General features: G+C 41.4%; 1 protein-coding gene across 3 annotated transcripts in view; it reads right to left on the bottom strand.

Annotated features, from left to right (window-relative positions):
- Positions 1 to 20982, bottom strand: part of MYLK2 (myosin light chain kinase 2) — a 688091-nt gene that overhangs the window by 449613 nt on the left and 217496 nt on the right. Inside the window, exon 1 of one of the 3 annotated variants that reach the window (XM_044090333.1) lies at positions 8717 to 8884. The exons of 1 other annotated variant lie outside the window; for it this stretch is intronic. In XM_044090333.1, the coding sequence (XP_043946268.1) occupies positions 8717 to 8860 (144 nt within the window). In that variant the 5' untranslated portion in view covers positions 8861 to 8884. Of the gene's footprint in view, positions 1 to 8716; positions 8885 to 20982 lie in introns of those variants that run through there. One more of the 3 variants, XM_044090334.1, reaches the window with a different exon arrangement.

The raw sequence follows: 20982 nt of genomic DNA, 5'->3' as shown, positions 1-20982 counted from the left end.
CATATGGGACCGTTGCTTGACAACAGTAGCCAATCACTACCTGGTCAGATCCAACATAGAGTAATCACCATGGAAATCCACAGTCCGCACACACACACACACACACACACACACACACACACACCACAAAGGTAATCACCTTGAAAAACATCTCCAAAGCTGACTTTGGACTCATAAGAACAAAGGTGGCTAACTTCACAACACCCATGCCAATGGAAAATAGCTGCATGACTGATGAATCATGCACAAATGCACTGTACAAACATGTACATCAATGCATGGAACTAGCCATATGCAACAGAACCATGACACTCTCCTCCAAACACTGGAGGCCAATCTGGTGGTCCCCTGCCATTAATAACTTGTACAACAGAAGGAAAAACTGTTGCAGAAAAAGGTGGAGTCCCAAGAGTGGTAAAACTCCCTTATTAGCCTCAACAACAACTTGAGATCCCTCATGAAATCATCTAAAGCCACCTATGATGGCAGAATTGCAGCAGACACTGACAACAATCACAAATCCTCTGTTAGTGATATCAAGAACCTCCACATCAATACCCAGAAGTGCTCTAAGTTACTGCACAATGCTACCTCCTATACTGAACCAACAGATATTGACAACATTTTTGCCAACACATTCAGTGCCAGCTTTACCCTTCCTCCCCCTAAGGAAACAATCAGAATGCCAGAAGAATGTCAGCCACCCAGGATTACTGCTGCCCAGGTTACACCTGCATTGTCCACGGGCAAGAATACAGCTTCCATGGAACCCCACATTATCCCTGGTTGTGTTCTACATGAAATACAAAGATACCTGGCACCACATCTGTGTGCCCTGTTCAATCACAGCCTCACCTCAGGCTTGGTCCCTCCCAAATGGCACACTGCTACAGTCATCCATCTCCATAAATGTGTGGCAACTACAGACCCTTGGAATTATCAGTCCATTAGCCTGATGAGTCTGATATGTACAGATATGGACTGCATCATCAGGACCTGGTCGACAAACATATAGGTAATCTCCTAACTCTGGACCCTACACAGTTTGGCTTTGTGTAAGGTAGATCATGCCTGCACAACTTGGTTTGAGTCAGTCACCAGGGCTGTGTATGACAGTAAGGCACTGCATACAGTCTATATCAATCTGGCCAAGGCTTTTGATACCATTTCTCAGTCAGGAATTATAGATGAACCCACCAAACTAGGCATCAACCCCTATATCACTAGGGGGTTGCAAACTGGCTCACAGATAGAACACACAGTGTGAAAGTAGCAAGCTCCAAGTCAGACTGCCAACCACTCATGAGTGGAGTCCCACAGGAATCACTCCTGGGTACTCTCCTGCTCAGAATCTGCTTCTCAGAAGTCCAGGCCAACACAAAGGAACTCTGGCTGACCAAGTTCACAGACAACTGCAAGCTGGGAGCCATCATTAACTCCACAACTGATGCAGACATCCTACAGAAAGGCCCCACTGAGACCACTGACTAGTGTGGAAACCATGGCCTGAAGCTTAACACCACAAAATGCATCATCAGCCCCTTTGGTAAAATCTCAGTTCCCACTAAGTACCACATAGATGGGAACCCACTGAACACTGTAGGCGTTATAAGAGATCTGGAGACAAAGGTTGACAGCAACCTCTCCTTTAACCACCACATTGCCACTGTGGTCAGGAAATCCTTCAATGTGGCACACCTCATTACCAAGGGTTTGCATCCAGGAAGGAGGTCATCATCTCTGTGTATTCTTCCCTTATTACACTAATCAAGTATAATGGCCCATTTGGCATGTACCTCACTAGACACCTGCAACAGCTAGAGAGGCCACAGAAGTACCTCACAATGAGGATCCTAGGCATTAAACACATGTCTTACACAGACAAACTCAAGAGACTCCAGCTATTTTTAGTCTCATCTCATCTACTTACAGGCAATCTCTGCTTGACTTGCAAAGCCATGTCTGCCCCAGCTCTTTTACAAATGCTACACCCAAAGACATCTCAATCTATCTGCACCACACACTGCAGGGACCTCAACCTCATTGCCACAATCAACACAGCATGCTGGAGGGACAGCTTCCTCACCCAGAGACTGTACATGCCTTGGAATAGATTTCCCATACATGTCAAGCAAAGCACCTAGAGGACCCTGTTCCAGAGATATCTTGGTGAGTGGATGGGTAATAGAATGTTCACCCCAGGTATCACTCCAGTGGCTCTACTTGATTGGGTCACTGGGAACTAATGTCAGGTGGCATAATGGCAGGCCACTTCTATGAGCTAGGCTTGTAATGGCTCCAGGGCCATTAGCCTAGTACACACCTATGAACCTATAAGGGGAGTGACATCAGCATGACTGATACAGTAGGTCAGTGGGTTGGTAACTTAACAAAATACTTCTTCCTACAAACATACACAGTTATACACACACACACACTTGCCAGATTTGTGAATAGAACCCCTGCCTGCCTAGTTATTTGTACTATACTGTTACACAGTTATTGCACATGCTACAAAGCTTACTAGACTAACAACTTCCCACAGGTGCTGATAAGGGGAATGACATCATCAGGATGGATAAAGTAGGCCAGTGGGTGGGAAACTTACCAAAATACTTCTTCCCTACAAACATACACACTTTCACACACACTTAGACACCCACACACACACTTAGCAGATCTGAGAGTAGAATCCCTGCTTATCTAGTTATTTGTACTATAGTGTCACACAGTTATTGCATGCACTACAGAGCTTACTATGCTGACAACTGGCAAATGCCTGCTACAGCTGTGACAAATGCTAGATGTGAGAGTCGTGATGGCTTCCAGGGCTTCCAGCACACGCATTCATAATAATACCCTGGGCATTGCACAAGACCTGGCAGTTGCTGGAGGGGAAGCCCTTGCGATTTATGTAGACCCTACCTGTTCACTGGATGGTGCTTTGATGTGGATGTGTATGCAGTCTATGGCACCCAGTACCTCCGGGTATTCTGCTACATGGTAGAAAAGATGCATATTGCTGGTCCTCTCCTCACAGGTGTTGGGGAAGTAAATGTGCTCACTGGCATGTGGTAGCATGACATCCAGGAACTGGTGGAGTACCCTGGATGCAGATACCTGTGAGACCCCCATGATGTCCCCAGTAGGTCTTTGGAAAGTACCTGTAGCTAGAATTCTTAAGGCTACACATACCTTGGTATCCACTGGGATGGGTTTCCCTCTGTTGGTTCTAGCTCTGAGTTGAGGCTGGCACAGCTCAGTGATTTACAGAAGTATGTCTCTGTCCACCCTGTAGCACTCTACTATCTCCAGATCATGTAGCCCCTGGTAGGTTACCCTGGGTCTGAACACTCTTCTCCTCCTCCTTGGTCTGTGGTGGTTGTCAGCATTATCCTCCTCTCCACCCTCAGCCTCTAGCACATACTGATGGATCAAAGCAATGGCAGTCCCTAACATTTTTCCAGTTAAAAGTCCCCCGCATGTATACACCAATGGTGCAGAGTTTGTGAGAAAAAAACAGACTGTAAGGTGTTTCCATACTTTATACTGTTGTGCTGCAGATGCTGCCTGCATGATTGGCTGACTATGATACATTCCAGCTGTCACCTATATTACTCATGGCTTTGATTTGGCCACTGTAAGTATTAGAGGCATTACTGGTAATTTGTGCATGATTGTCTTTATTCTGCTGTTGCCTTTTTTTAATTATTTTTTACTTACATCTCCTCCCACTTTTAGCTATGCAGACACCTGCCAGCTGTATTATTATGTGCTTTGCCTGCCCATTGTAAGTTGCAAGAGTCCCATATTAGTGATTTCTACTTCATGTTTCCTTTATTGTGCTGTTACCCTTTAATTCTTTTACATCTCCTCCCATTTCCAGCTATCTAGCCATCTGCCAGCTGTATTATTGTGTGCTTTACCTGGCCCATTGTGAGTTGCAAGAGTCCCATATTAGTGATTTCTACTTCATTTCTCCTTTCTTGTGCTGTTGCCCTTTATTTTTTTTTACATCTCCTCTCATTTTCAGCTATGCAGCCACCTGCCAGCTGTATTATTAAGTGCTTTCAATGGCCCATTGTGTCTTGCAGTATCCCATATTGCTGTTTGTACTGTATTTCCCTTGTTCTGCTATTTCCTTTTCTTTTTCCTATGTCCTTCCTGTTTAATCCCGGGCACACTGCCCCGACCCATTTAGCTAATATAAACAGCAAGAAATGGCCCTCCCCTGGCCACAAACACACTCATCAGTTCATGGAATAAGACTATACAGCCTCAGACACATCCCCTCGCTCAGGTGTGCTTAGCTAAGCACAAACCCGGCCAATGGAGCTCCAATGTGCTTACAGCAAGCATGACACACTGCCTTTTCATGTTAGTTGCTCCTCCTATCTACACAGTGGTGTTAGAGCACCTACACGGCTAGGTGCAGTGTGACACTTAGAAGAATTTTGTGATTCGGTATAAGTCCCCTCATTAACATATCCCGCTGCCTTACTCCACAGTTACTGCACTACACAAGAGACCTACCCCTTAGCAACCAGTGTTCCCTGCCATCGTTGACATTCTGCATGCCATAGGGTATAATGGCAAAATGCATATTTCCCTTATAATTCAGTTTTCACCTTTTATTATTTTCCTCCCCATCTTGTTTGCATGCCGCTTCGCAAAGCTTAAACGGCCGAGATTGGCCAAAAAAAAAAGGTTTATTTTCATAATAATACAATGGTTTTCTATGCCAATGGCCATATATTTGGCCACTGGCATGCCTAACTGCTCTAATACATGCTTTTTTGAGAGCTGCCATGCCTCCATTTTGTTATTTGCAGAAATGTATTTGGTTAGTAACCGAATACATTTCTGCAAATAATACTGTTCCTGCATGGAGACCTACCTACTTCCTGGATCACTACGTCAGCTCATTTGCATGGTTTTCAGCAGCAAATGAGCTGATTAGCATACTGCACGGTTTTCCGTGCAGGAACAGTGTAGGGCCACTCGTGCACATAAAAACAGCGCATTTGTGGATTGCTCGGTGGCCATATTCCATGCAGGAATGGCTACACTGTTCTTGCACGGAATTTTGCGATCATGAATCACGGGGTATGTGTTCTATCAATTCTTAACATCTGTTAAAGTATAAAAAAGCTACAATCCAATCGAGCAGCCAAATAAGAGCCGAAAGTCCTCCAAACTCAATTTATTAATGCAAATAAACGTTGCCAATACACGTTTGCGTTTTCATCAAAACACTTCCTCAGATAATAAAACAATGACAAAATTACCAGTTAAATACTATGACACCATTCCTAAACCTAAAACTATTGGTCAGACCAATCATTCAAATAATGAAATTATTTGAAACATCGAAATACTAAATGACATCTCCTTATTAGGTAAAAACTGTGTAGAAACATTTTTAGCGTATCTTTCCTTCCTAATCTTACATATAAAATCCAAAACTACGTGACCTAAAAATAACATATAAAATGTATTAATTCTAAAAAATACTATAAATAAATTGATGTTATTAAAAATAAATTTAAACTTAAATGTATGATTACCCTCTAGTGGAATAATATATAATGACATGCAAAATTCACATTACAGTTTGGCTGATCTTAATTTTAGCACTGGTGTAATGGACAACATATCATTTAAACCAGGCTCTCTGTTTGCCTCTAAAATTATTTGCCAAAACAGTTCCCGGTACTCTAATTTTGCCTCCCACATACCCCCTCGGATTTCTTTTGGGACAATTTCACGAACGAAAAAAGAATAGCTTGCTTGAGAACATATTGACTTATGACGAAATAATGCATTCCTAGAATTGGCCCTACTAATCTCATAGTAATGTTCATAGATTCGGGTCTTAAGTTTACGTTCAGTTTTCCCAGTGTAAAAAGAACTACATACATTACATTTGGCTAAGTAAACTAGACCCTTACTATTACAATTGGCATAAACATTACTCTTGATTTCCCTATTCCTGCTAGGAATCTCAATAAAAGGAGCATTAACAATATAGTTACATTGGGAATATGCCCCACACTTGTAAGTACCATTTCTTAAACAGGCACCAGTATGTCCTTTTGAACCCCCATATTCAAAAAAATTCTTAAAGTTCAAATCTCGTCTATAAGTAAACTGCAAGGACCCCACCACTGTTGGATCAATATCTGTTATTTGTTGGAATTTTTCCCATTCACGGCTCACTACCCTTCTTGTGACATTAGAGTCCCCGTTATAATCCAAAATGTATGAATCTTTCCTATCTTTTAATTCGTTAGTTGAAATTGACATTGCAGCTTGTGGGGGGGGGGGTCAACCTGCTCTTGACCTAAAATGGGTGCAAACCTACCATTTCTCCCTTCATAAACCTCGTTTGCTACCCGCTGTACTAATTCTTTTGGGTAACCCCTATTTTCAAACATTCCACATACATTTTTACACTCTGCAGTGTATTCCACATCGTTTGAAGTAATTTTGCTGATCTGTACCAGTTGTCCCTTAATTAGGTTTTTCTTCTGAAAAAAGGGGTGGCCACTATTAAAGTGAAGGTATGAGTTCGAAAAAGTTTTTTTCCTAAAAATTTTTGAACTAAAACTTCCTTCCACTTTTGATATACTAATGTCTAAAAAATTCAGAGTATCATGATCTAAACTATAAGTGAAATCCAAAAAATGGGTGGTGCCTTTAATATAATTCAAGAATTCCAAAAATGTTTCCTCTGTATCGATCCATAATATACAGATATCATCCAAAAAACGTCTATACAGTGACCAACATGCCTTGAATTTACTATTGAAAATAAACTGGTGTTCCCACCAAGAAAGAGCAATATTGGCGTATGCAGGGGCACAACCAGCACCCATTGCCACCCCTTGATTCTGTTTATAAAATTCCCCCCCAAAATACATGAAATTGTTATTTAATACAATTTCCATGAACAAGAGAATATTATTAAAATCACTCTGAGAAAAGTGTCCAAATGCTAACATGTATTCCTCAAGCCAGTTCAAATCTATCTCATGAGGAATACACCCATACAAATCGACAATATCAAGAGTGATAAAAATCAATGAGTCACTATACACATCAGGTTTCAATTGTCTAAGGAGGTCCCAAGAATCTCTTAGTACCACTGTACCCTTGAATGCCAAATCTTTGAGTTTGTTGTCTAAATAACATGAAATAGGTGCTGTAATAGCACCCTCTGAAGAGACCACTAATCTCAAAGGTGGGTCAGTGGTACATTTATGTACCTTGGGAATACCAAATACTGAAGGGACTCTAGGAAATTTATTATACAAAAAATTGTGAATTTCAAAACTAATGGAACCTTCTAATAATGTCATCCAACAACAAATGTATTTTTGAATTAGCAACGTTTACCTCATTAATTGAGGCTGCGCTGTATTTAGAAGAGTTGTGTAATTCATTCTTCATTTTAGATTCATAATCAATGCTATGCATCAAGACCGTACCACCCCCCTTATCCGGTTGCATGATCCTGATGGAACGATCCGATTTCAAGTCATTCAAGTATTGTCTTTCTCTCACCGATAGGTTAGGAAAGATCTTATGGTTCTGAACCTCTTTTCTGATCTCCCTTTCCAAAATAGCTTCTAAATTTTTTAGTTGCGGATGCAGTGGGGGATTAAACATTCCTTTTTTCTTTAGAATAGGATTCACCATAATATTAGTTCCTGAATTCCCAAAATATAAAGCCAAATTATTTTTCCTAATGAATAACTTTAAATCTACAATATTTTTTACCAAATCAGTTTTCCTAGATGGAATATACTTAAAGCCTTTTGAAAATAGATCAAAATGTATTTCGTCTATTACAACATGGCCGTAATTAAAAATATTATAACCATGATAAGTATGAATTTTGTTAGACACTACTATTGAATCTTTAACATGCTCATTTATAAACCCCTGTTCATTCCCTGTTTGTTGGTATAATTGTTGTAATTGTAAAAAATCCGGGGTTTGTTCCGTATTCTGTTGGATCTCCTTGGTAAGGGGGGATATAACTGATCTAAAGGGAAATCCCCCTGTACAAGGGGCTGGCCAAAATTATTGTCCAAGTGCCCATAACCCCCCTCACCACCTTCTTGGTTTGAAAAAACATCTACTTGTACTGGAAATTTCTTGTAAGACCTAGGGTTCGGGTAGGCAATACCATCCTTCTATTTCTTAAGATCTCTCTGTAGTTTACCTTGTTTCCTAGACATGCTACCCATACATTTTTTGTCTATTTGTGAAAATATATTGTGATATTTAATTTTCTAATCCTCATCTGTAAAAAGTAAATCTTTTAAAATGCTGTCATTCACCTTCTCCATTTCTTCTAACAAAAACGTTTCCTCCATTTCATTCTCTTCCATGATAGCCCTCACAATTTCAAGCCCACAATTGTCGAAAATCTTTAAAAGGTTGGAATGGAATTCAGAACCTATCTGCACCCTATTAGGGTATTTACAAATCCTTAAACCTTTAGGTACGATCTTGTGTTTCAAACATTCGTTTAAATACACATTATCACATTCCAAGCTTTTAAATTTGTCCATACGAACATATAAACTGTCCAGATTCTCCCTATATGTAGGGATTCTGTTGGCCGTACGGGTTTGTTCATTGTTGTTAGTTAAATCATATTTCATAGATATAATATCTTTAAATTGCAAAACATGAGAGCTCATACCAGGAACTGAATGAAAGTCACCTGGCGTAGCGTTCTTATTGACGCCTGAATAAACTCCCTCCGCAGACGGCCTAAATTGCAAAGAAGTTTCCTCACCATCTCTTGCAAAAACGTTAGGTGTTCTCGCAAAATCATTAGTTTCATTGGTATTCTGGGATGATGAAACCCGCAAAATAGAACCTGCCATTTGAGCCGACTTGTTACCACTTCTTCTCAGCATTTCCTGGTTATTCGGAACACCTGACATAATAGCCGCTATTGACTGGCAGGCTGGTGTAAGCGGTTCCACCAGCTGAGAGAGTTGACCGATCATCTTACGGAGTTCTCCCCTTCCACTTCTGGGCAAATCGTCCTCGGACTCCGCTCCTGGTTGCTCCGCCATCAAGATGACCCAAAAACCACAAAAGGATGGCCACAAATAAAGACTAAAAAAGCTACAATCCAATCGAGCAGCCAAATAAGAGCTGAAAGTCCTCCAAACTCAATTTATTAATGCGAATAAACGCTGCCAATACACATTTGCGTTTTCATACAAAACACTTCCTCAGATAATAAAACAATGACAAAATTACCAGTTAAATACTATGACACCATTCCTAAACCTAAAACTATTGGTCAGACCAATCATTCAAATAATGAAATTATTTGAAACATCGAAATACTAAATGTCATCTCCTTATTAGGTAAAAACTGTGTAGAAACATGTTAAAGTATCTGTTAAAGTGTACTGTAAAATGTTTACAAATCACGTGGAGGGATTGCAAGCAGTAATAATGGCTTATGCACTCCCATATCAGTGTATAATGTACACACAACTTTTTACAGAATCTCCTATGTTCTAGATTTAGTCACAAAACTCATTTGTTTTGAAATCTAGCCTGTCATCTTGTTGCTATTGCTAGGCCAAGTTTGTGAATACAGTCTGCAAAGGTAAAATCGTGTTTTTGAATTGGTCTGAGCAGGAAGAGAAGGAATTTGCATAGGATATAGGAACTACATTTTTATGATCTATAAAATGAGAAATGCTGACTACAATGTTTCTTTGTCTAGTGTTAAATAACAGCATAGGTAGGCATGATTAAACTTACTTTTTTATTTATCATTTGTTAACCGGGAAAGTCCAACTTGGAACAAAGCCCATTTTCAGCAGAGGCCCAGGAAGAAATGCCCCAGATGCATGTCTTTGTAATGTAGGAGGAAACCGGAGCACCTGGAGGAAACCCACATGAAAAGACTCCACACAGAAGGCACCCCAGCCAAGAATCGAACCAGAGAACCTCTTGTTGGGAGGCGACAATGCTACCGCTGCACCACTGTGCCATCCAATATACTTAAAGATAATTTGTTGCTGTAACTAGTTAGTTGAAATACAGACCTGTCATGCTACACACATATGCTTCATGCATCATAAATGGGACACTGACAAGAGAATTAAAGGCTTTTCTTCTTTAATGTCTGGATTGCTCTTAGATATGCACAACAGAAAACTGAGAAATGCATTCACATTTTACTGACTTAAAGCAATTCTGAGAGGAAGTGGGATATTTTTTAAGGAACACTTTCATGAAGCAGCCTTCCAGAACTTAAAAATCATTAGAGATGTTAAAGAACTGAACAAACTAGAATTGTGCGGTTAAATGGAGTATAGAGAACGTGTCATTCCAGGGTATCCCCTTGTTCATATGAGTGTTAAATTATCTTAGGCAGGAATGTGGGTAATGACTACTGTACAAAGTGTGTGCGTTTAATGTCATGGTTGGATGTTTCATCAAAACATGATTCACCAAAGCTCACTTCTGCAAAACTGATCTATTGAAAGCAGACTGCCCAAAGCATTACTATTCATTGTTGTTGTTTGTCTTTCGGCTTTTTCCCAGTAAGGGGTCGCCACATGCCAAAGTCCCGCCTCCCCAGCAGCACCACCCATTCAAGGATCTGTGCTTTCAGTAACCCTTCACAATTGATGTAATGACCTCAAAGGTCACTGCATCCTGGGGAAGAGAAATTTAAACTACAGTCATATCAGCATACTGTGACAGTCATCTCTACGCAATGTCACACTCATAGAAACTCTTACACCTACAGATAGCCAAACACAAAACATTTTTTTAGCAGTTTTCAAATAAAAAATACACTTATTTCTACATGTAGTGGAAGCTGTTTAAGACAAGAAGTATTTGTTCAGTGAGTTGGGCTCACTGAAGCAAAGTTTGATGATTTGATACATCTGACTGATATTTAACATACTATAAAAGCTGTGCACTTCAGAATGGGACTTGACTGGGTCAAATAAAATATTGATTATTTTGCAGAAAGACTAATGTGATGTTAAGTATCTTATTAAAATGGAATACTCTCAGCTATCTACTAAACAAACTGTACACATAATACAATGTGCAAATCACGCTACAAGTTTAACATAGTAAATGAACTGGAAACCAGAAATTTATATGACTTTTGCGTTGCTGAGTAAACATAGAGTGCATTGTTATATTTTTGAAATGAAAAGAGGTACCAAGAGGGCAACTTCATTAGTGTGGCGAAAAAAATATTTACGTAACTAAAACAGTAACTGAATTAGACTGAATATAAAATCAGTGAAGTTCTTGAACCTGCCATCAGGTTTGTACATTTCTAATTTGACTGCTGTTCTCATGCATGGTGGTTGCACTGTATATACTTAGATGATTAAAAGAGTTGAAGATAATATCCAAATAGACTGAAGCAGAATAGGACGTGAAGAAAGTTATAAAGCTTTCCAACTTAAAGAAGACCTTCCTGGAACTGCAGCAATGAAAATCAGGGCAGAGGAAAAGCTAAAGCTGATATAGAGGCTTCCAGGTAACTCTGCTATGCTAAAACCACCAGGGAAGGGTCTCTTAAAGCGGGCACAAGCAGCAACACTATCTGTCAGCCAATCCTATTATAAAATAGTAATAGCAGTAAAAAAAAATCCTACTGGCTAATATTGTCTGGAGCTTTATGCTAATAGTGGGTCACCCCTGGCAAACTGCAGTGAAAGGAGGGGAAGACAAATAGCAATCAACCCCCCCCCCCAAGTATGGCTGCTTTAAAGAATCAGAAAACTTTGCCTGGAAGATTCATACTAGAACCCACTCCTAGATACATGCCTTGTGGTGTTCTTGTGTTTTAATACCTGATGGTCAGGTGAACCATGTAGCCTGTGCAGGCTCATCCCAAAGAATCTACCTGCAGAAATCATGTAGGTTCACAACCACCAAGGTAAAGGCTGGGAGCCAGGTGCAATGTCAGTCTATAGCAGACAGGGAGGGCAGGCCAGCGACTGATTAAGATTAGTTAGACCCTGGCAATAGAAAGTGGTTCTGGGAGACAGAATGTCACCATACCGCTGGGGAAGGACCCATAGCTTATACAGAAGGTTGAAAAGAACCAGACACATTTATCTGGTCTTATACACACAGCACTGGTTCTGGAATCAGACTTTTCCAGAAGTACTCTGGGGCAGTTCCTTATCAGAGGGATAATCACAAGCCCCTGGCTATGTATTGTTCAACTGGAGTTTCTCCCATTAAGTGATAGAGTTACCTCAAACCCAATGCCAGCTGTAGAAAGGAAAAGTGTCTGTTTGTGCATATGCACCTGACACTCTTCACAGAATTCAGCCTCCTTAGAAGCCACGAGCATGGTACTTAATAGGGTACTAAAACATACTATTTAGCTCTACTGAGAGACTACAAAACCCATGTAGAGAATGAAGGGAACAACTGCATGGGGTGACTGCAAGGAACAGCTTACCCAAGTAGTGAAGTACTGTTAGCAATCTGGATTAGCCATGCACTGGACATAATAAATACAACAAATGAACGCAAGGATGCTCATAGGTGTACTTGGCAACAGACCACCTTGGTCCAAAGATCTATAGTCAAAACATCAGATGTGAATCTCTACATTATAAAACACTTGGGTCAAGATAAATGCTAAACTTCCCCGTAGTGAGATACGTCAGATGGCAGGGGCATCAGCCGGACAAACTCAAGAATACTAAACATGTGAAGGTCTTGAAAACATACAAGCAGCCTTCTGGGAGGAGTCCCACACCTACCGAAAGAATAGCTATTCATATGGGATGGCAACTCATCAATGCAGAGTCTGAATAGGCCCTATTCAAGGCTTCAGTCGAAGAAGCACAGGCAAGGAGCTGTGGCCAAAATATGTCCAGCTCTAGTCAAAATGATAAGCCTAGGACCTGCTGGTGGACACCAGTGGTAAGGGAATCATCAGTTTAAAGAAGGAGATCTTCCATGCAGCGCCAACACGAATCAGTCTGGATTTGACTGATAGGTGCAAACATCCAGGAACAGTCCATAAACTGTGGAACAAGTCATTGCTAGGTAGGTAATCAATTTCTTGAATGGCCCATTGGTCAAATGGCAGCTTGTCCATCTAAAGTGCAATACTACTGATGGATGAGAACAGTCCTTATATAGAATTGGGACTGTTCCCCATTTTTTATTGCAGTGAGATCTCAAAGTTGGCATATATAATTGGCAAAGAATGTGGAGGACAATATTTTCCCGACATGGAGAGTCCTCCGCACCTAAAATACTTGTTTTACTAAAATTATTACAGATCGATGCAGTCACTAGGCTTTGTGAACATCAGCTCTAGATGACTGTCTCCATTGATATGACACCCAGACCTCGTGCAAAAATGGGAAAAAGGGTGTGTGAATGGATGGATGGACTGATTACAGACTGATGAGAAAGTATAGACGTCAAAGTGTTGGTCCGGTGATAAGTGGGCTTTCAGTGACTTTGGTAAATAGCAGTTTCAACGTCTGGAATTCAGTGAGCTACATCTCAAAGGGTTTGCTGTAGCAGTGCCAGAAGCACAGAGTAAAAATGGATACATTAAAGTGGATGAGGTTACTGAGATAATTAAACAGTTCCATGAGAATAGGTCTGTAGAAGTAGATGTGATACATTCAAAAATGCTAAAAACTGGACATTGCTGGGGTTTTGTGGCTGACATTCCTTTTTAATGTTGTGCAGAAGGCAAATGGGATAAAGGTTCCCATTTCCAAAAAACTGAACAAGAAGTCATGCCCCAGTTGTGTATACCTATCTGTCTGTGTAGCTATCTATATATAAACAGACAGAGATATAGATTTACATATAGATATGTAGACACACACACACACACACACACACACACACACACACACACACACACACACACACACACGTCAACTTCCTCGGAAAACATTCCAGGGTGATAGAACAAAAACTTCATCCAATAATCAAGCTTCTATTTCTGAAGCAACAGTTTAATTAATTCATTAGAAATGGGATGCCAGGTGATGTGTGTGTGTGTGTGTGTGTGTGTGTGTGTGTGTGTGTGTGTGTGTGTGTGTGTGTGTGTGTGTGTGTGTGTGTGTGTGTGTGTGTGTGAGAGTGTCTGTGTGTGATACTGGCCAACCTTGTGGAGTTAATAACAAATGGCTTACATACCCATGAATCTCTAGAGGTGAATACTGATGGATGGGATAAACAGAAAATCTAACACTAGTATGGAGATTGGAAGAGTTTTATTATTTTTTTTTTTGCAACAGTATCCCATACATCTACTGGAAGATTTTTTTTCTTTTTTTTAAACAAGAAACATATAGGTTCATAGATAGATACTAGGATATCTGACTGAAGGCATTTATAAGCCTAGCCGGAATGTGTTGGTTTTCGCCGCACCCTTAAATTAGTTCCCTGTGCCTCTGTCCAGCAGAGCCATTGAAGTGATCCCTGGGGTAAACTTTCTGTTTCCCATCCACTCGTCAAGGTTTCTCTTGAAGAGAGTTAGCGAGGAGTTCTGCCTAATGTAGATTGCAATCTTGTTCCAGTCTCTGGGACAGAAATCTATCCCTCCAGCACGACCTATTTATTGTTGTGGTGAGGTTTAGATCCCTGGAGTGTGTGGCTCGAGGGGATGTGGTTTTCTTTAGGTGGAGCATGTCCATCAATTCTGGGTTGGACATGGCCTTGTATGTCAGGCAGAGATCACCTCTGAGTAGGCGGTATGCAACTGAGTACAGCTGGAGTTTCTTCAGTCGAGCTGCATAGGGCATCTGCTTGAGGCCAGTGATCCTCTTGGTGAGGAACTTCTGTGGTCTTTCCAGTTGTTGCAGGTGTCTTGTAAGGTACATCCCAAATGGGGCACTGTACTCTATGATGGGTCTGATGAGTGATGTGAGGGGCCCAATGACCTCTTTCGATCTGGATGCAAACCCTTTTGTGATTAGGTGGGCCACATAGAAGGATTTTTTAACCACTTTGGCAATGTGATTATCAAAGGAGAGGTTACTATCTACTTGGGTCCCCACATCCCTTATTCCGTATTTAGGGGGCTACCACCTATGTGGTAGTTTGTGGGTACTTTGTTTTTTACAAAGGGGATGACTATGCACTTTTTGGCATTTAGCTTGAGACCATGGTTTTTACACCAGGTATCTGTCTCAGTTAGACCCTTTTGGAGGATGTCTGTGTCAGCCAGAGAGTCAGTTATAGCCCCTAGTTTGCAGTCGTCTGTGAACTTGGTGAGCCATAGTCCTCCTATGCTTGCCTGTACCTCTGAGAAGTATATGCCGAACAGGAGGGGTCCTAGGACTGTGCCCTGGGGAATGCTACTTGTAACAGGTTTAGAGTCAGACCTAGCTCCTGCAACTCTTACCATGTGGGTTCTGTCCGTGAGCCAGTTGGCAACCCATCTCATGACGTAGGGATTTATGTTCAGGCTGGTGAGCTTGCCTATAATACCTGAGTGGGGAATAGTGTCGAATGCCTTTGTGAGGTCTAGGTAGGCTGTGTGGACCACCTTTCCCTCATCTATAGCCTTGGTAACTGTCTCAAAGAAGTCCACCAGGTTTAGGAGGTATGATCTGCCCTTAACAAAGCCAAACTGGGTTGGGTCCAGTGTTTGGAGGTTTCCAATGTCTCTGTTAATGCGATCCATGATGATGCACTCCATAGCTTTGCAGACCAAGCTAGTCAAGTTTATAGGGTGATAGTTTCCGGGGTCCGTTGTGGCTCCACCTTTGTGGAGTGGAATAACCGTTGTTGTGTGCCACTCTGTGGGCATGTAGCCTGTGGAGAGGCTGAGTTTAAACAATGTGTTTAGGTGAGGGGTTAGTTCATCTTTGAGCTCGTGTAGGATGCAGCCTGGGACACCGTCCGGTCCCACTGATGCTGTGTTTTTGGCTTTGGAAAGGGCTGTTTTAACCTGAGGGTCTGTGATTTCAGGGGCACTACATTCTTCTAGTATAGTTATGGGCCCTTTTGGGGGTGAGGTTTGCACTGAACCTGTCTGCCAGGATGTTGGCTATATCGGTCGGTTCATTGTATTTTGTGCCATTCTGCACTAACTCCGAGCAGATCTGAGAATTGCCACTTAGATTCTTGACATAGCTAAAGAATGCCTTGTGGTTATCTTTGGAGTCCATGGTAATTTTTCTTTCGAAGCTAACCTTGGATGATTTTATGAGGGAACATAGTTTCTTGCTGATACTGATCAGGGATGTCTTCCCTTCTTGGGATTTTACTCTTTTCTGTACTAGTTTCCTCCTTCTATTGAATAGCTTGTTTATGGCAGGGGTCCACCAGACTGGTTTCCTTTTCTTGGAGGAGTGAGTCTTGGTTTTGTTTGGGATAGCATGATCCATGCATTCTTGTAGGTGCCCATAGAGTGCATTAGTAAAGGATTTTGCAGTTTGGACAGTGTTATCCTTTAGCATGGGGGCTTTGAAACTTCCCACCTCGGTCTTCAGTAACGTGAATTACCACTTATTACATAGGCAATCATACCTTTATATAAATGAAAACAAACTATATTGACATATTTTCAGTTGCAAACATTATACATCGCATTTAATCTTCTATACACTCATTGTCAGTCAAACATTATATAGCTCATTCAATTCCTACCTTCCCTTAAACCTCATTCCTTCTCCAAAACATTATTCTACATGTATTGTTCCTACAGTTACCATGTTTTCTATGTAATTTTCTCCTTCCCTTTTCTAAAGATCCGACATCCAGTTCTTTTATCTATGTTATTATATTCACTCCTAGTATGGTTGGTTTAGACTTTGATTTCTACTTTCTAGTAATTGCCTTTTTGGCAGTCACCAGGATTAAATTTATCAAGGTCTTACTATGTCTAGGCAATTCCAATTCTGTATCACAGCTCAAAACAATATATTCCTTAGTTACAACAATTTGCTCACCCAGTATTTCTGGCAGAGTAGTCTGCAGGGAATTTTTAAATTCTGCCAGGTGATTACACCACCAAAAATATGTTCTCAATTATTTCTTTCTTCCCCATCACACTTCCAACATTTGCAGTCTACCTGAACAAAAATTCTTTGGAGTCTGCTTGGGGTATAAAAATATCTATCCAAACATTTCCAAGCAAAGATCCTAAATCTTCTAGACTTTGTTGCATATTTGAGAGCTATATATATATCCTCCCATTGTTTCTTTGTGAATTACTTATCCACCTCTCTTTCCAATCCTTTATTGCCTCCTTTGATTGATTCCTTTAGTTATCACACAATATTTTATGCCCTACTAATTATCTCTTTTTTAACAGCAGCTTCTGTTCTAGACTCTTCTAAAAACGCTACCAGTGCTGGTCTTTCACTTAGAAGCCACCTGTTCCTCTCTTTGCCTATACTCTGATATCAATCCTTCATAGGAAAGGCAATCTCTATCCTGCAGTCCAAATGAATTCGTGGCCTCTTCTCATTCTGTTGATTCCCCTCTTTAATTATTTGCTCCCAATACCTTGGTCCCTTTGCCAGGTTTCTCCAGTAAATTACAGCCCCCTCTTGCCTATTTTCTGTACCTCTAATTGCAGTCATCCCTATCGACAAAATCCCCTTTCTCCATTCCCATGTTAGCTTAGGTCTTAAAATACTTTGTGCTACTTTAGAAATATAATATTCTGCATGGTTATTGTTACTCTCCTTAAGGATCTGCATCCAAAATCCTAGTATCTTCTTATTTCTTGAGCTTCCCGGTTTCATCATCCTCCCGTTCCAGTGATTTTTTTCTACCATTTTCTAAATTAGAATTGAGTCCAAAGCAAGTACCCACTGTAAAACTGGAAACAAAAAGCAGCAACAGGATACAGCAACATTGAGAAAAAACTTTAAATGCAAAAAACAGCAAAGCTTTCAGGTCTACACCCTTCCTCACTGCTAAATACAAATTCAAAGTCACAACAATCAGATTTAAATAGGAGCCAAAGAAGGTCACATGATCGCAGCCAGCCAATCAGATGACAAAAGCAACATGTAAAATCACAAAAAAGTCATAAAATGAATAAACAATATATAAAACCATGTACAAAAACGTGAAAAATAAAAAGTAAAAAAAATAAATCAAAATTTACTCTGCTGTAACTTATAGGTTCATAGGTTCATACTAGGCTATCTGCCCAAGGGCATTTATAAGCCTAGCCCATAGTTATGTGGCTTTTGCCACCCCTTTAGTTTGAATAAAAACTATGCCTATCATTTTTCTGTGCCTCTGTCAAGCAGTGACACTGAAGTAATCCCTGGGGTATATCTGCGATCTCCCATCCATTGGTCAAGATTCCTCTTGAACAAGGCCAGCGAGGTGCTCTGCCTCACATGTACCGGGATTTTGTTCCACAGCATAGGGAGTCTCTGGGTGATGAATCTGTCCCTCCAGCACGTTCTATTTATAACCGTGTCAAGGTTTAAGTCTCCGCCCTTGTGGTTCTGAGGGATCTAGATTTTTGAGGTGAAGCATATTCATCAAATCTGGGTTTGACATGGCCTTATATGTCAGGCACAGGTCACCTCTGAGCAAGCGGTATGAGACTGAATAGAGCTGGAGTTCTTTCAGTCGGGCAGCATAAGACATATTTTTGAGACCCTTTATCCTTTTGGTGAGGAACTTTTGGGGCCTTTCAAGCTGCAGCAAGTGTCTGGTCAGATACATTCCGAGCGGGCATTGTACTCAACCATAGGTCTAATGAGTGATGAGTACAGGGGGACGATGACCTCCGTTGATCTAGATGTGAATCCCTTCATGATCAGGTGGGCGATATAGAAGGTTTTCCTAACTACTTTAGCAACATGAGTGTCAAAGCGAAGGCTACTGTCAACTTGGGTCCCCAGATCCCTGATGACTTTTTCTGTGCTCAGTGGATTGCCAACTATATGGTAGCTAGGGGTAACCTTGTTTTTCCCGAAGGGTATGACTATGCATTTTTTGGCGTTTAACTTCAGGCCATGGCTCTGGCACCAGTTATCCATTTCTGTGAGGCCCTTCTGGAGGATATCTGTGTCAGATGTGTTTTCGACTATGGTGCCCAGTTTGCAGTTATCTGCAAACTTTGTCAGCCATAACCCTCCTGTGTTTGCTTGTACTTCAGAAAAGTAGATGCTGAACAAGAGTGGACCCAGGACTGAGCCCTGTGGGACACCACTTGTGACAGGCTTTGAGTCTGACATGGCTCCAGCAACTCTGACCCTGTGGGTTCTGTCACTTAGCCAGTTTGCAACCCATCTTGTGATGTATGGGTTTACATTCAAGCTGATGAGTTTTTCGATGATACCTGAGTGGGGTATTGTGTCGAAGGCCTTTGCCAGGTCGAGGTAGGCTGTATGGACTGCCTTTCCCTCATCAATGGCCTTGGTGACTGTCTCGAAAAAGTCAACCAAGTTTAAGAGGCAGGATCTGCCTTTGACAAAGCCAAACTGGGTTGGATCCAAAGTCTGCAAGTTCCCTATGTCTTTATTTATGAGTTCCATTATGATCCTCTCCATGGCTTTGCAGATAAGGCTTGTCAAGCTAATGGGCGGTAATTGCCGGGGGCTGTGGAGGCACCGCCTTATGAAGTGGGACCACAGTCGCCGCGCCACTCCTTGGGTACGTATCCTGAGGTGAGGCTAAGATTAAACAGCTGTCCTAACTGTGGGTTTAATTCCTCGTTGAGTTCATGAAGCACACAGCCGGGGACACCATCCGGTCCCATGGATGCTGTGTTTTTGCCTTAGTGAGGCAGTTCTCACCTGGGCGTTGGAGATGTTTGGGGCTACAATCCTCTGGAATAGATATCTCTCCTTTTGGGGGAGTTTGCACTGAACCTGTCAGCCAGTATGTTAGCAATGTGTGTAGGTTCAGTAATTTTCACATCATTTTGAACTAATTCTGAGCATATCTGGGAGTTTCCTCCTAGGTTTCTAACATAGCTAAAGAAGGCCTTATGATTGTCTTTAGAGTCCTTGGCGATTTTTCTCTCAAAATTTGCCTTGGATGATTTTATGAGAGCTCTTAATTTTTTACTTATAATGATCAAAGGTGTCTTACCTTTCAAGGATTTTGCTCTATCTTGTAGTAGCTTCCTCCTTTTGTTGTAGAGCTTGTTTATGGCTGGGGTCCACCAGACTGGACGCTTGCCTTTGGTACAGAGAGTCTTAGTTTTGTTTGGGATTGCCTGATCCATGCAGTCCTGTAGGTGCTGGTAGACGGCATTTGTAAGTGATTCAGCGGTTTGAGTAATGTTTACCACTGGCTCAGGGGCCTTAAAGGAGACCACACTAGTTTTTAGAAGTGTGAAATCGGCTTTTGAGAAGTTTTTCACTGTGGTCTTTTTTGTTTCAGGTGGGGGCGGGATGAGGACCTCCAGTGAGATTAATTTATGATCTGATCTCACCAGTGAGGGGTATACTTCCGGTGTTGAACATTGTGATCCCATGTTCGTGATGATGAGATCAAGTATGTTTTCTCCTCTTGTGGGGATGGTGACTAGTTGTTCCATGGCATTTGAGTTTATGAACTCCAGGAATCTTTGGGTTAGAGTGTTCGGGCTTGAGTAATGTTCCCAGTCTATATTAGGGTAGTTGAAGTCACCTAGTATGATGGTGTTTGGAGATACATTTATCCCCTCCAATGTTTTCAGGAAGGCCATGTGAGGTTCCTGAGTTTGAGAGGGTGGCCTGTAACATGCTACAAATTGCAGAGCAGTCTTGCCTATGGTTAATTGCACCTGGATGGTCTCCGATGCATCGTGCGTTGCCACCATCCTTGAGGTGTGGGTGTCCTTTATGAATATGGACACCCCCCCCTCCTTTCTTGGTGTTGTCCGGATTTTGGGGCCGGAACGCATGATATGAGGTGAAACCTGTTAGTGCTGGGGTGCTCTCAGGAGGCTTGAACCAGGTTTCTGTCACAGCACAGACATCGATGTTCTCCATATTGAGA

The sequence above is a fragment of the Protopterus annectens genome, chromosome 12.part0, assembly GCF_019279795.1.
Source record: "Protopterus annectens isolate FY-2018-M chromosome 12.part0, PAN1.0, whole genome shotgun sequence".
NCBI lineage: Eukaryota > Metazoa > Chordata > Ceratodontiformes > Protopteridae > Protopterus > Protopterus annectens.
The sequence above is the reverse complement of the archived record's forward strand: the minus strand, read 5'-3'. Positions and strand labels throughout refer to the sequence as shown.